Raw genomic sequence first — 14,644 nt, 5'->3', positions numbered from 1 at the left:
GGAGAGGGATATGGCTCATTTATGCCACAGCCAGTTCATTTTTCAAACGCTATTTTCATCTTTGGTTCATGTGCTTCCATTCAGAGCTGGTATTTTCTCAACTCCACTTCACCCAGATGACTGTCAGAAAGCAGAACATTAAGTTCTCAGTAGCTGGAGCCTTGCTAACCCTGTGGCTTGTTAGAATGGCATTACTGGTTTGTCTCTTTGTCTGTGGGACAGTCAGGAAATCTATCTTGAAATGCCTAAAGAACTTTCATGAAATGTAATTGCACATTTATGTGGTTCCAAAAGGGTAATAGCATGTTATTTAATTCTTCAGCATTGCTTTAATTCTATTCAGTTTATTTAAATGAAAAAGTTGGGGGGAAAAAACAACCTTTTTTTATACAAGTTTTTTCTTTATTGGTCCCAAAGGGTAATTAAATTGTTGCAAAACACAAAAAAGATCATTGCAAGAATCACAAACAGTCACTCAATATGTTGCACTCCCAACAGTTTAGAAAAAAATAGTTGCTCAAAGAGCAATAGTCCATAGCAAAGGAAATAGTTCACATTTCAAAAGGGTCTGAGTTACTTATTAAAACACACTTCTGTCAAAATTCAACAGTTCAGTGACAAAGGATATAAAAGGGTTGAAGAAATTATTATTTTTTTTTTTCAGAAAAGGTATATAAAAGCAACGTCTTGAAGGCATGAGTGAAAATTCAGAGGATGGAGCATGGAGAGGCTGACCCACTATACATTTAACCTACTTTAACGCCTGCTCCTCCCCTAGAGACTGTAGGTCTCTGTGTTTAACTCCAATGATTCTAGAGCTGATTTTCACAAAGTTTTTACAGTCCATCTTTTATTTTTCAAAGGCAAATCCTTAAACCAGCAAACAAATAAAAAAGGTTAAAAGCCTCCCTATAAAACAGCAATAAAAGTGTAAATAATATCCCTTTTATTAACATTAAAGAGTTCCGCTTTTTTTTACAAGATAGATTCTCTGCTGACATTTGAAAACAGAGTCTGTATTTTTCATCCACAATTTGTTGTCAATCCAAGAACCAAGATATTTATACTTCTCCACCACTTTGCCATGAATCAGTAACCATATCCTCGGTTTTTGATAGTGACTGTCACAGTAACTATTGACAATAACTAAAAAGATTAGGGAAAGACACTCTAAAAGTTACAACAGCATATTTAGATTTTTTTACCAGCAATATCAGAATGTTTTTAATTCACCAATTATATTGTGTTTAGGTTTTTGGTTGTCATGCTGCAATTTCTTGCAATTGGTTGAGAACGCTTTCAGCAATTGTAGGGGTAGGGTTGAATATTTGCATATTGATATATTTAGCAACTTTTTAGAGCCCTATGGTGAGTTTTGTTTAAAAAAAAAAAAAAAAAAGACTAGCAAGACATCTAGAAACTTTTTCGTATGTTGTTGGAAAGCAACGATCCCTTTAAGGTTATTGTCTTCAGTGAGCAGTGAGTGCTGCTGGGATTCCCTCCCTCGTCTAAAGTGCTGACAGGTGGTCAGACTCAGCAGCAAACCCTTCCTCCAGTCAAAGAGAAGAACTCTCCTCTGTTTGCTCATTGAAAATAAGTCACACATGCACAAAGCTTCTACTGATCTTCCCTGGATTAAAATGCAGGATGTAAATATGATATCATACAAAAAATGTGTCTGTTTACTGTTTTAAAGTAAATGTATTTACTTTCAGTGGAACAGTGGGTAGCACTGCTGCCTTGCAGCAAGAAGATTCTGGGTTCGATTCGCGGCCCTGGGTCTTTCTGCATGGAGTTTGCATGTTTGCCCTGAGCATGCGTGGGTTCTCTCCTGGTACACCGGCTTCCTCCCACAGTCCAAAAACATGTTAGTTTAAATGGCTTCTCTAAAGTCTCCTTAGGTGTGAGTGTGTGTGTGAATGGTTGTTTGTCCTGCTTGTCTCTGTGTTGCCCTGCGATGGACTGGCAACCTGTCCAGGGTGTACCCCGCCACTCGCCCATTGACAGCTGGAGATAGGCACCAGCACCCCTCGCGACCCCACTTGGGACAAGCGTGTCAGATAATGGATTAATGGACATTATGTTAAATTTTCCAATTCCTTCTCTTTTCATTTATTTTTTGGGGAAAAGTTTAATTCTGGATTTTAGAATTTGGAGGATTATGTAACATTTGAATCAATAAATCTTTTACCATCATAAGCTCTGTCGCTTAGCAACCGTGACATTTGACACATAAAGCAGGAAAAGATAAATACCAAACTTTTCCAAACTTTTGCTTTTTATTTATTTTTTTTATTCTAAAGTAAACAAAGACTCATGAGAATCCAGAGTGTAATAAAGGTGCCAACCAAGGGGAGCATGAATTAATCAAAGCAAATGTAATAATAGAAACCTTAGTAAGTTAAATAACATGCTGCTGTCATTTTGCACATCTCTGATGTTGCTGCTATTATCAAATATCCATTACTGTAAAAATGTCCATAGCTGTATATTGGCTATTTATTTTCCAGGTGCATATTTTTATATTGTTAAAACACTTTACAGTACCTTATTTTATTGTTTATCTTTTAACTCTTCGCTATTATGTTATTCTTATACAATTTTCTATTTGTGTATAATCTTTTGTCATTTGTGTATAATTGTCTATAATAATTTTGCTGCTGTAAACACCAGAATTTCCCCATTGTAGGACAATAAAGACATTTTCTATTCTATCCTGTAAAAGGGGTAGAAAGATATATGTAAATCTAAACAATGTATGTATAAAAATATATTTGCAAAAACTCTTATATTCAACAACAGAAAATACTTAGTTAAGCAAATTGTGCAAAATAGCATTTAAAAAATGAAAATTATACTGCAGATATATTAGAATCTGTCCTTAAATTACAGCCAAAACCTATTTACACGGTAACAGATAAAAACCTTTAGATAAATCAAACATTACCGCCAATAATCTGACTCAATAACCATTAAAAATACTATTTTCATTCATTTCAGACGGAACTATTCACATACTTGTATCATATTAAAATGAACTTCCAATTTTCACTACTGTTCGGTGCCAAGCACCTTTTTCCTCTGATCACAGAGCAGCTTGTTTGGTCTCGCAATGAATCCTGGGATAACTAAGGATAGAGAGGATACACAGAACACATCCGTCAAATCAGGCATTAAAGTTGTGGTTTTTAATGATCAATTGCCCTGTTGTTTAGCTTTCTATCGATAGGAAAAAAGACTGCGTCTGCTGATTGGCCTTTCCTCCAGTAGGATCATGACATGTAACAGATTTTTTTTATACTGATATCAACATTTTTCTCTTTTGGATTCAAAGTAGTATTTTATTTGTGGTCTCATTCCTTTACTACATGCTATTATTTGGTATGATTCTTATAAACCTGAAGTTATAAGAAGATGCAAGAAGCTGTTTATTGGGACTAATGCCTTATTCTTCTGGTGACTGTTAAGTTATTGAAGCAATACACAAACGCAGAGGTCCTAAAAGAGGCACAGTGGTTCTAGTCAAGGGTTTCCCCTTCACTCCTTGTTTCTTTTTGGTGTTTGTGTTGAAATACTTTGCTCCAACATATTTTCTACCCGCTATACAGCTGTTTGCCTTTTAACAAGCTTTTTGAGGCGGTCCTTCCCACTCTGAGTCGCAGTTAGTTTCCAAGAGCCAAACCATGAGAAGGAATTTTAGGATCTTATTAAATGTTTACGGGGAAACTCAGACAAATACATTTCAATCTTCAACTGAAAGGTTGAGCACATTAAGGCCTCATTCGTCACGCTGAAAATTCCTTTCTGGGAGATAGCAGAGTGTTTCGATGTGACGCATCGGCAGCCTTGCTTCTGTCAACAGGCGGTGCCTTGATGTATGGGCTCAAACAGAAGTGGAAATACTCCTGTGGGTTGACAGTCTGGCTGGGAGTTGCTGTTGGTCCGTCCCTCGATCTAAAGTGAGCAGAGTTACAGAACTGCTGTGGTCATCGTCCATCTATGGCCTCAATGTTGGGAAATGAATGGAGGTTTGTTGGGCAGATTTGCTGGGAACAAGATGATGTGTGTTCCCACCTTAAACTTTGCATTTTATGCCACATCCAAAACTCGGATTGTGTACTCAAGCAGAGGGAACAGCTTGTTTATCTTCCGACTGACGTAATGATGTGATTAACTCTTGGTTTTTCTACCTTTGCTTTCCGTCTCTCACACACACACACACACATACACACAAATAAGACATCTGAGCCCAGCCAGACGTCGCAGCTGACCTGAGAAAAAAACATCTGAACACAATTTTCTCCCACAGAAAATTTCCTCCAAAAGATGCAACAACAACCAAAAAATGCATGCTGACGTGTGCAGAGAGGAAGGAAATAAATAAAAGCCAAACAAGCAGGAGGTAGATGAAACAAAGGTTGGAGGGAAGGCCGCTGGAATTTAGCACATCTGTTGCTCTGGCAGGGATCCTAGTTACATGTTGTAGAGCTTAAGAGGTAAACGGAGCGTGGCTGAGAAGGTTTGTCTCAAATGTTTGTCAACTGTAGCTATATTTGTTTTTTATAAACCGCACCATTCACATTTAGTGGCTCCTGTAGTATAGGTATTTAAAAATATTTTAAAGTTTTTATTGCAGAAGTATTTTAAAACTCCAAATTGTATTTTATAACTGAATGCAGAGTAATTAGCTAATTAGGATTGCCACTCACTGGACAAACGATCTAGAAATAAGTTAAAATTTCTTAAATTAAGTGTATTTACCCTTAATTTGAGTAGGTAAATTAGATAGTTTGCCAATGGAATTTGTATTTTTACTCTTAAAATAAGATAATTAGATAATATACACTTGAAATAAGACAATGCAATTGTGTTTTCTTATTTTAAATGTAAATTGTCTTGTTCCATTGGCAAAATTTCTCTTTTACATCCTTAATCCAAGAACAAATGCACTTATTTTAAGAAAAAATTACTTATCTAGAAGCTCCCGCAGTGATCCCTTGCTCATTTCAGATGGTTCCTCTACTCAACATTCAGATTTTATGTAAACCTTCTTTTGATCATTGGCCAGCTGAAAAACTCAACGAGGATCCAATCTCACCTTTTTAACAGAGTTCCCTAGATTTCTGTTTTGATATTTTACATTCATGGTGTCTTAAAGTCTGACAAGATTTTTCAATGCAGGAAAACCCGACCAACAGCATTCATTTCAATCTATTTATCAAGCTCCAATTGAGAGGAATGTGCTCCAGTGTTATTAAAGATACAGTAGAAGATGTTCTTTTTCCGGGTAAATTAGCTAAATAAGTGGTTCTCCTAATTGTCAGTCATTCTGGTGATATGTTCACATAACATCCAGCTACATTCATCTAGCCAGTGACTTTGCAGTATTTGCTCCTCCTGGATGAACAGCAGCAACAGCAGATTCTTGCTAGTTTTTTTTTATTGGCTCTGCAGCAGTCCCTCTCAATCAGCATGCATGCAGTGACAGTGGAGAGAAAAAGACAGCTTTTGCTGAGGCCAACTGGGGGTCCAGGACAGAAACAGATGCACAAAAGCAAAATGGACTGAAGCACTGATCTATTGATCTATTTTTTATGTATGTAAAGGTAACCATAGATGGCTCCTTCAATGAAAGAAACAAGTAAGTATATTATCTTTAATACATGGTATGGGATTCTTATTTCTTTTATTTGTCCCTAAAAAGCTCAGTTTAAGTCTCTTCTGAAAAGTCCTGATGATTAAGGACATTTCTAATGATTATTCCTTCTTGTAGACAAAACCCCAGCATTAATTCCCAGCCTTTTCCCTTTAAAAGGAACTCAGAAGACCAGGAAAACAAGCAATCATGGATTAATAAAGGAACAGAAATGATCCAGTCAACTTCAAACTTTTATCAGAAATAAAGATTTGTGTCAGTTCCATTTACAAACCACGTTTGCCTTCAGCCTTTAGTGGATTTCTGGAGGAATCAGCAGTATGAATAAAGCAGACGCTTCCATTTGGACCGGCCATCTTTTCACCTCATCAGCTTACATGCTTTTGTTGGTGCAACATATTTTGTTACTTCTAGTGCGCATGGATGAAAAGAATTTTTCAAAATTAAGCTGCACATAAGCTGTGCAAATTACAACTGTGTAAATGGCTGAAACATATTGATTACATATTAGTGACATGCTAGTAATACATATGTGCCTGGTTTTGGTTCAGAGCCCTGTGGTTGGAAACTCCTAATGTTTAAAAAGCAAAGATTTTATCAAACTGAAGGTCTTTTCTCCATGATTTATTGGGTAATTATCCTACAGCAGTAAAAGATGAAAGCTTTCTGCACATCATACCAGAAGTGCCAATAACCAGGCAGGGGGCAGTTTTCTCGGTCTCACTTATTTATTTGTAACATAACTACAGTTTGCTACGTCTTCATATGAACCCAAATGCTGTTAAAGTAAGCCATAAACGTGCAGCTCTCAGACTATTGAGTTAATAATGAGTGAATTAGTTTACCAGTCTGCAGGATTGAGCATCATAAAGTTGACTTGTCTAATGAGCACTGAAAAACATTTCCAACTATTTTTTTCATGTCTGTCCAAGCTGGATTTAGTCAGTCTTTTTGTACTTGCATGTTTTTTGTTAAAGGAGCTGCAGTTCTTTGGTCTGTTTTATTTGTCATGCGGTTCCACTGTTTGACCTCACATGACCCAGTGAGCTATAACCTGCAAATACCACAAACATTAGCATTCGCTTTTCCCAGTCGTTCACAGGGTATTTTTAATTTTGGATCCCGAGACCTTGATTTTCACTTGGTCATTGTGTTATTCTGTGTTATTGCACTGTGACAACCACTATAGACAACAATGTTTGCCAGTAACAACACAGTTGTTCCAGCTTGCTCACCCCTCAGTTTATTTTTCAACCAGTAAATTACATGGACGCAAAGCCACAACTGTTCGAATGAATCACATTTGGGCAAAAATAACAGAACTGGCAAAAATAACAAAAAAGTGCTTTCCTGCCTGGTGATTATAAGAGTTTGGTAAACAGCAATGCTCTCAGATCCTGCCGGATTTTTGTCTGGAATTCCCCTCATACTCCTGTAATGATGCAGAACATGCTTGGGCCCAGAGACAGGCCTCATTTCTTGTCTCAGCTTTGATAAACCAATTATGTAGGGCGTCTTTATATGATGCACCAAGACAAAATAGTTATGCATAATTGTAAACTGGATGCAACATCACGATAGTTTCTTTTTCACAGAAAAAAACTGAAAGGTTATGGAAAAAAACATTCTCTGATGCAATTAAATAAAACTCTCTAACTATGAAAGTTATAACGGGACTCATCACCCTAAACATAAACACACTGTCCCGCACACTGGCATCATCGTCCAATGGGAGTTCTTTTCCTCAGCATCTGCAGGGAAGCTTATTAGCTAATCCCTTGTAAATCCATCCATCCAACCGTGGAGTGGTTGCCGGTCCATCGTAGGGCGATATAAGAGACATACAGCAACAACCATGCATGCACAAATTCACATCCAAGGCTATTTAGGGGGAAATAAACAGCTAACAAGCAAAGCCTACATATCTGGAGAGAAACCATGAATGCTCTGGGAAAACATGCAAACTCTGTACAGAGAAATTCCAAGGCAGGTTTCATCCCCAGGACTTTCTTGGAGTAAGGATACATTCCCCACTGCAAATAGCCCCCATGGTTAATCACAGTGGTGGCATGATAATTCTGTGCCGATGCTTGTCTGGAACAGCGAAGCTGTTCAGAGTGGATGGGATCATTTCTGATGGAAGTGAAAAATGACCTGCGAGTGGGGTCTAGGATGACCTTCCACCAGAGCTACAACAAAAGGGTTCTCATTAAAGCATTTACATTGGTTGGAATGGCCCAGTGATGGTCACAACCTAGCTCCTACAGAAAACCTGTAGCAGGTCTGGATGACTCAATTCATTTTAGTTTATTTCTACAATGCCAGCTCATGTCATCTCAAGTTATTCAAAGGTATAGTGGAGGATGTTCTTCTTCCGGGTGGATCATCAAAATAAATGGTCCTCCTAATTGTCAATCACTTTGGTGATATGTTTACGTAAGGCCGTCATTTGTGCTCGTCCCCATCTTCACTTACCGGTGGTGAATCTGACATTGTGGAAAAATTGAAAATCTTTTGGAAAGTAGGCTTGTATGAGCGATGCAAACTGCAAGCAACATTTACAGAGTGTGCACATGGAGAAATTGACTGGTACACGCATTTAACAGGAGTAACCACCTCCATTATACCTTTAACAAAAAATCAAATACAGTTCAATACAGAGCAACTTCAGGTCAATCTCATGATTTTTAATGGATTTCAGTTGTTAAACAATGCTGTTATTCAAAGTTGTAGCAAACCCAGCTGATTGCATCGAATCATATACTTAGAGGATGCCCACCTATTTGATGACAATTTGGTGATAACGGCTAGTGTTTGCATTGTGTCGGCTCTGCAGCAATCCCTCACATCGAGCATGAATGCAGTGACAGCTGTGTGAAGAAAAACTCCCTTTTGGTATGAAGAAACCTCTAGCAGAACCAGGCTCGGAAAGAGCGGCCGTGTGCCGTGACTTACTAAGGTTTTGATTGGACAGGGAAGACACACAAAATAACCACAGAAGCACTGAGCCAAGAGTGCTTCCTATGTGAGAGAAAAGTAAAAGATTAGTTGTAGTTGTAGCTCCTCTAGAGGCCTTTTCCAAGCATGTGAACTCTGAGCCAGTGTCCAAGTTTATAGAGTGAAGGAGAGAGCATACAGATAGTAGCAGTAAACCACTACATCTAGGAGAGAGACAGAGTTAACCACTGAAAGACAGACCCAAGTAGATCATCTATAAAAGGAGAACAATAAATCACCAGTTGCAGCAACCAATGCTACCTGCCAGGATGGTGTAGAAACTTAACAGAATTTCCCGCCCTATGGAGCTACTATGAAGAGAAAAAATAAGAGAATATAAATAATTGGAGATTGGTAGGAGAAAGTAGCTTAGTGAAGGAAAGGGGCCAACTGTATGTCCTCTAGCAGCCTAAGGATATAGCAGCATAACTATACAGAAAGCTCAGGGTAGCCTGAGCCACTCTAATTAAATGCTTTATCAAAAAGGAACGTTTTAAGGCTGGTCTGTGGATAAAGTACAGTGTGTCAGCCTGGTAACTGGTTCCGCAGGAGAGGAGCCTAAAAGATCTGACTCCCATTCAGCTTTTAGAAAAATTGCAAATTGAGAGCAGAGCGCTGTTAGAAATATAAAATAATATCTGTAAGAAACATAAGAAATAATATTATAAGAAAAACCTTTATTAATCGCTGATAAATAATTATAAATCATGAATTGATGATTATATTTATTTGTTAGTTTTTCAAAGCATATTTTAAATTCTTTTCTGGATTTAACCAGGAGCCAATAAATGGAATGAAAAATTATCTAATTTTTCAATTTCCATCATATATGTGGGTGCAATACTTTGGATGAGCTGAAGGCTTTCCATTGAATTTTGTAAAATTCCTGATACTAAAAAATTTGAATTGTCCGGCCTCAAATTAACAAATGCTAGTTTTTCACTGTTAATGCAAATTCCTATAAACATGTTTAATATGGGATTTAAAATGCCTTGTTCTACATAAAAATAATATGAAGATTTTTATGATAGTTCCAAGGCAAATGTAATGTCATCCAGATAAAATGACTAAACAGCTTATTTTTAAAAAGACTCTGGTCCAAAGATGATAACTTATGTCCTATTTGAATTTAACAGCAGAAAACTTTAAAGTCATCAATCTTTTTCCTAAATTATTAGACTTATGAGATGTTAACAGATGCCCCTAATTAGGTTTGGCTGAATTTAAGCTACTTTGTAAAGAGCGATTGACAATAAACCTTTTTCTAGATATAGAAAGCTGGTAGTGACATGCACCAAAGGGAGTTGTAAAGAGAATTGACTCAGGGGGACTGAATAACAATGATCACCATAGTTTCTTTCTAATTTGAATTTGAATATTTTGCACACAAAAAAATACACTTTTCCTTTTATTTAAAGCAACACTCTAATATATGCAGCTCTATGACATAGAGGCCTAACAATTGAGATGGGGTTTGGTATGGTGCAGCAACCTTTAACCTGTCTCCTGTCCACAGCTGCTGAACATGGTGACGGTTTCTGAGAAGCGATGGCGAGCTCGGTCACGAGGAACTGGATCAAATGGGTGGAACGATGACATTGAAGAGGGATTTGCGAGCGGCGACTGTGACGACGAGGACGAGTGTGCCGGGGTGTCGGGGCTGGGTCCTCCTCCAAGGCGTAAACGGCTGCGGATCTTTTCAGGTTAGACACACAAACTATTTCATAACCATGGATCTGATGAAAGTATGTTTCCGTGCTGCTGCTGTGGTTTCAAATTAGGTGCTGAATCGACACTGATAGGTTCAAATTACCCTAGATTGGATTTATAGGACCGGATATGAGAAAGAAATGTCCAGCCCAGGCTAATGGCTTGTTTACAATCAAGCCCACTAACTTAATTAGAGCCATTTTCTTAAATGCCTAAGAGTGATTGGATGGATTTGGCTTCTTGTGCAGCCACTCAGGCAGTTCATAGAGATCACAGAGAAGCATTTTAACATGACTGAAGTGCAAAATGAAACCAACATAACACTATGCTATAGATGTGGGACTTCTGTGAACCCATGGAAAATACTAGATATAGTATTTTCCATATTTGCTAAAGAATGACTTTAGTTTATCAAAACAGATCTTAACATATTTCTTGACTTTCTGAGATTAAATAGAAGTAACCCTTTTTTGTTTTGTTTGTTAGGATGACCAAAATTATTGCTATTTTCTAAATAGCTGAAAATGAGTGAGCGAAAGATATACATTTTTTTATTATTATGGTTAGTTGAATTTCCTTTAAAACTACAAGACTTTGTTCAGACATTTTGGGCATCCCTTCACGAGCATCTAACATTAGTTAGCTTGAATTTTGGCCCATTCCTCCTGATAGAACTGCAGTTGTTGGGTCAGGTTTATAGGCCTTCCAGTAACTCAACTTTTCCCAGCAAAATTTTGTCCTTCTTAAATCTGTGTTGTGATGGCCACTCTGGCTGATGCATTGAGAGATTTCTTTGATATTACTAAAAAATGGTCTTTGCTCAATATGCCATAAATACAAGGAAAAAATTTATCCATCGCCCAGAAAAGCAGGATGAAATAGAACCACGTTTTGCTTCACAGTTACCTTCAAAAAATTTGGAAACCAGCTTAATCAGATGTAAACCTAAATTTGCCACTTTGTTATTCACATGTAGATGAATATACGCATTGGAAAATATAACTGTTTTCCAAACAACTCAGGTGTGATGATTTTTAGGGTCGAGAGGTGAAGATAATTAGACCTGTCCACGAATTGCTGCAAAAACTGAATGTAAATGTGGAACAATGGCAGGGTTAACTGTGCTGGAAGAACTCCTTTGGAGCGGGTTGATCAGACATTATCCTGCCCTGTTGGTACATAATGATGTGTAACATGTTTGCTGGTTTGGAGGGAAATTGATTTATGCTCTGCTTGGAACTGGCCATGGTCTCAGAAAAGGGAAACTAGGAGTAACTATCCCTAAAGAGCAGTGTTGGGGGCGCATTTTAACAAAGTAAATAAGTTACAGTTAGGAATGTGAGTTATCTAGTGATAAATGAATTTAAAGTTAATTAATCTTATCAATTGGCTTTTAATTAATTGATAGGTGGCCATTTTCTTAAAAACATGATTTTTCAGTTTCTGTCTAAAGCAGCTCTTTATAATACAAAGTGGCAAAATACTTTTTTATAATATATGCTGAGGTAAAAAATAAATACGTCATTATTTTTTAACATCGAACTGTATTGAATATTGATTGAATAAACAAAAAACATGCTTTCTTACACATTATTACACTTATCTATAAGATATAACTAATCAGGAATGTTTTAGTTTATTGAATAAAAATGTATTAAATGTTTCATTTTCAAAATGGGGGAGATGGTAATATGTATTTAAAAGACTGTATGTGTCACTCTGACATGTTTTTAAACAATTTCCCACTTTGTTTCAATGAAGCAGATGCTAACTGGGATAAAGCTCTCTGATTTAAGTAAAATCCAACAATCAGTACCTGCCGTTAGCAGCAGTTATGGTTCATGTTGCAGTCAGATAATTTTTAAAACAAAATAGCTCTATTAACTCTATTAACACAGAAAAACCTTCTCATCTAGTGAGCTACCTGCTAGCATGCCTTTTTCTATCATGTTACAGAGGTAACATTAGTCCAGTAGGGATTCATGTTAAGAATTCTCCTCGATGGTCAAAATTACTAAGCTGTCTCTGCAGCTCTAAGTTTGCCTACTAAGATGGAAGCACACAGATGTATGAAGTCACATGATAACTGTATTTGCTTCTTCCACCCTGAGTGGCATTTCAGCTTTTGTCAGTTCAGGGCTTTTCTCACTGTGGATAATCTTGGTTTCCAAGTATTGTCTTTTGATTTGGGTTCTCATTTAATTTTTTTGCACCATAACATGTTAACATGTAAGATACAGAACGTGTCTCCTTCCGGATCGGTGCGATCACTGCACATTCTCATAGTGTTTATACTTGTCTATAATTGTTTGAAAAAGATGAGGCTGGCTGCCTCAGTCATTTGGAAAAATGTACTCAATGATGAACCTGACCTCTGAAAAATCTCCACCTGATGTTTTTAAGTTTTTTTCCTATCAAGTGATGTCATACAAGGAAGCAATATGTTTTGTTACCCTTAAAATCCATCCAAAGGTATGCCCTCAAATAACAAAGAAAAAAAACATCACAAGTGGAAAAATCTCTCCTCTGACTAAAGAAAAAGAACATTTAATCTGTACCCTAGGCCTTTGTGTACACGCTATGTAGGTATTCTCTAGATCTTTAAAGTAAGAAATTAGATCTTGAGTTCTGATAGGAAGAGCAAACCCAGCCATACAGCAGAATCCAGTGAGTTTGATCTACAATTTTAAAGCCAGAGCAGCTGAGCAAACATGGTGGTGGGAGTAGTCCTCCTGTGGCAGAGGTTTTGGGTTGGCCGGGGAAGGAGTCTGAGGGTTCACACAGAAATCCTGCAGGGCCATCACTTCCAGTAGGCCGGGCCGTGAGAGTCTGATGCCCTCAGCTACAATCTGCTGTTGGCCTCAGCGCGGACTCATTACACTGTCTGCCCTGACTTACAAGCTGCTGAAAGGTCCACTTTAGAGTCTTATCTGATCATTTGTGAGAGTCGTGAATTGACCTTTTGTGCTTTCAGTGTGCGTGCTCCTCATGAGTGTACGTGCTTGTGTCTACAGGCCCATTTAGCCTTTTACATCAACGTTTGCAGACCTTGATGAGTGCCTCCTCATTGGCAGATGCACAGATAGTTACTGATAGCTTGCGATGACCCAGCAAAACGCTGACCCAGCACGACCGCTCTGCTCCTTTTGGTCAAACAGGGGGCTGGAGTTCAAAGGTCAGCCATAGAGCACAAGGCCTAATAGGATCCCTGTCTGTAGTGAGCTCCTCTGAGATGAACGAGCCAGATTTGGTTTCACAAAGCCTAGAGCAGATCGAAGGCGAGGCACGTACACACGAGCAAGCACGAAGGACCAGGGGAAAGGTGCTAGAAGCCACAACAACAAGGTGCAGACAGGACGGACACATGGCTGGGACCCCAACACAGCTTCCCTGTCAACCTGCTGACCGCTCTGAGGATGTTCCCAAACAGGCATGATGATTGATCTCTCCTCGGCCATTCGGCACACAGATTCCACGAGCTTCTCATAACTAACTCCACTCACACACAGATACACAGACACACACGTGCTTCTCCTGCTGACCAATCAGACCCCCCTGTTAAACATTCACCACAGCATTCCAGGCCAGACGAGCTATTCCAGGACGGGGACCCCCTAGCAGCACCCCATCCCCCTAAAGTGAGACCTGCAGCCGGACACAGAGCTTGGTGCAACTCAGCCAGTTGATGGGTTGGGCAGTTTCAGAGCCTTGGAAAACTGTTCCTAACCATTTAATGTTTTTATATTTAGTCGCTTTAGACATCAGCAGAAAAATGTTTGATTGATTGATGGATATCTAACAATTACTGGGAAATAAATCTGTGTTAAATACTCAAGAGAGCTTCAAAAAGGGTTTAGATCTTATTATAATATTACATGATTCAAATTAGAGATTATATAATCATACCCTAAAAGTTCAAAGACACTATTAATACCAATATCATGACCTTAATGATAACACCCAGCCTTAATCAAAAGGAGGAGGAACAAATCCTATCAGAGCAGCAGCACGCTTGCCATTAAATAATAACCAAATACAAAGAAATCCGTATTCAAAATATGAGTGAAATCAAATAAGATCAGCAATGCCAAAAACTAAATCAAATCACTTCTTAGAAATAAAAAAAGTCTGTCAAATGAGTCCCTTATGATGGAAATCTGCTGATTCCATAAATATCTTCTTGGTCTGTTTAAAGTCCAGAAAAGATATATATATATATATATATACAAGGATGACTAGAAGGAAAATTATATATAAAATATATATATATATATATATACA

At 37.9% G+C, this 14,644-nt stretch overlaps 1 protein-coding gene across 1 annotated transcript in view; it reads left to right on the top strand.

Moving 5' to 3' along the window:
- Positions 1-14,644, top strand: part of gpc3 (glypican 3) — a 223,636-nt gene that overhangs the window by 185,912 nt on the left and 23,080 nt on the right. The window contains exon 7 of the mRNA XM_015371033.1: positions 10,170-10,356. Within this exon, the coding sequence (XP_015226519.1) occupies positions 10,170-10,356 (187 nt within the window). The remainder of the gene's footprint in view (positions 1-10,169; positions 10,357-14,644) is intronic.

This window comes from Cyprinodon variegatus, unplaced genomic scaffold, assembly GCF_000732505.1.
Source record: "Cyprinodon variegatus isolate N-32 unplaced genomic scaffold, C_variegatus-1.0 Scaffold52, whole genome shotgun sequence".
Classification (NCBI taxonomy): domain Eukaryota; kingdom Metazoa; phylum Chordata; class Actinopteri; order Cyprinodontiformes; family Cyprinodontidae; genus Cyprinodon; species Cyprinodon variegatus.
Note: the sequence above shows the minus strand (reverse complement) of the source record. Positions and strands in the feature narration are given on the sequence as shown.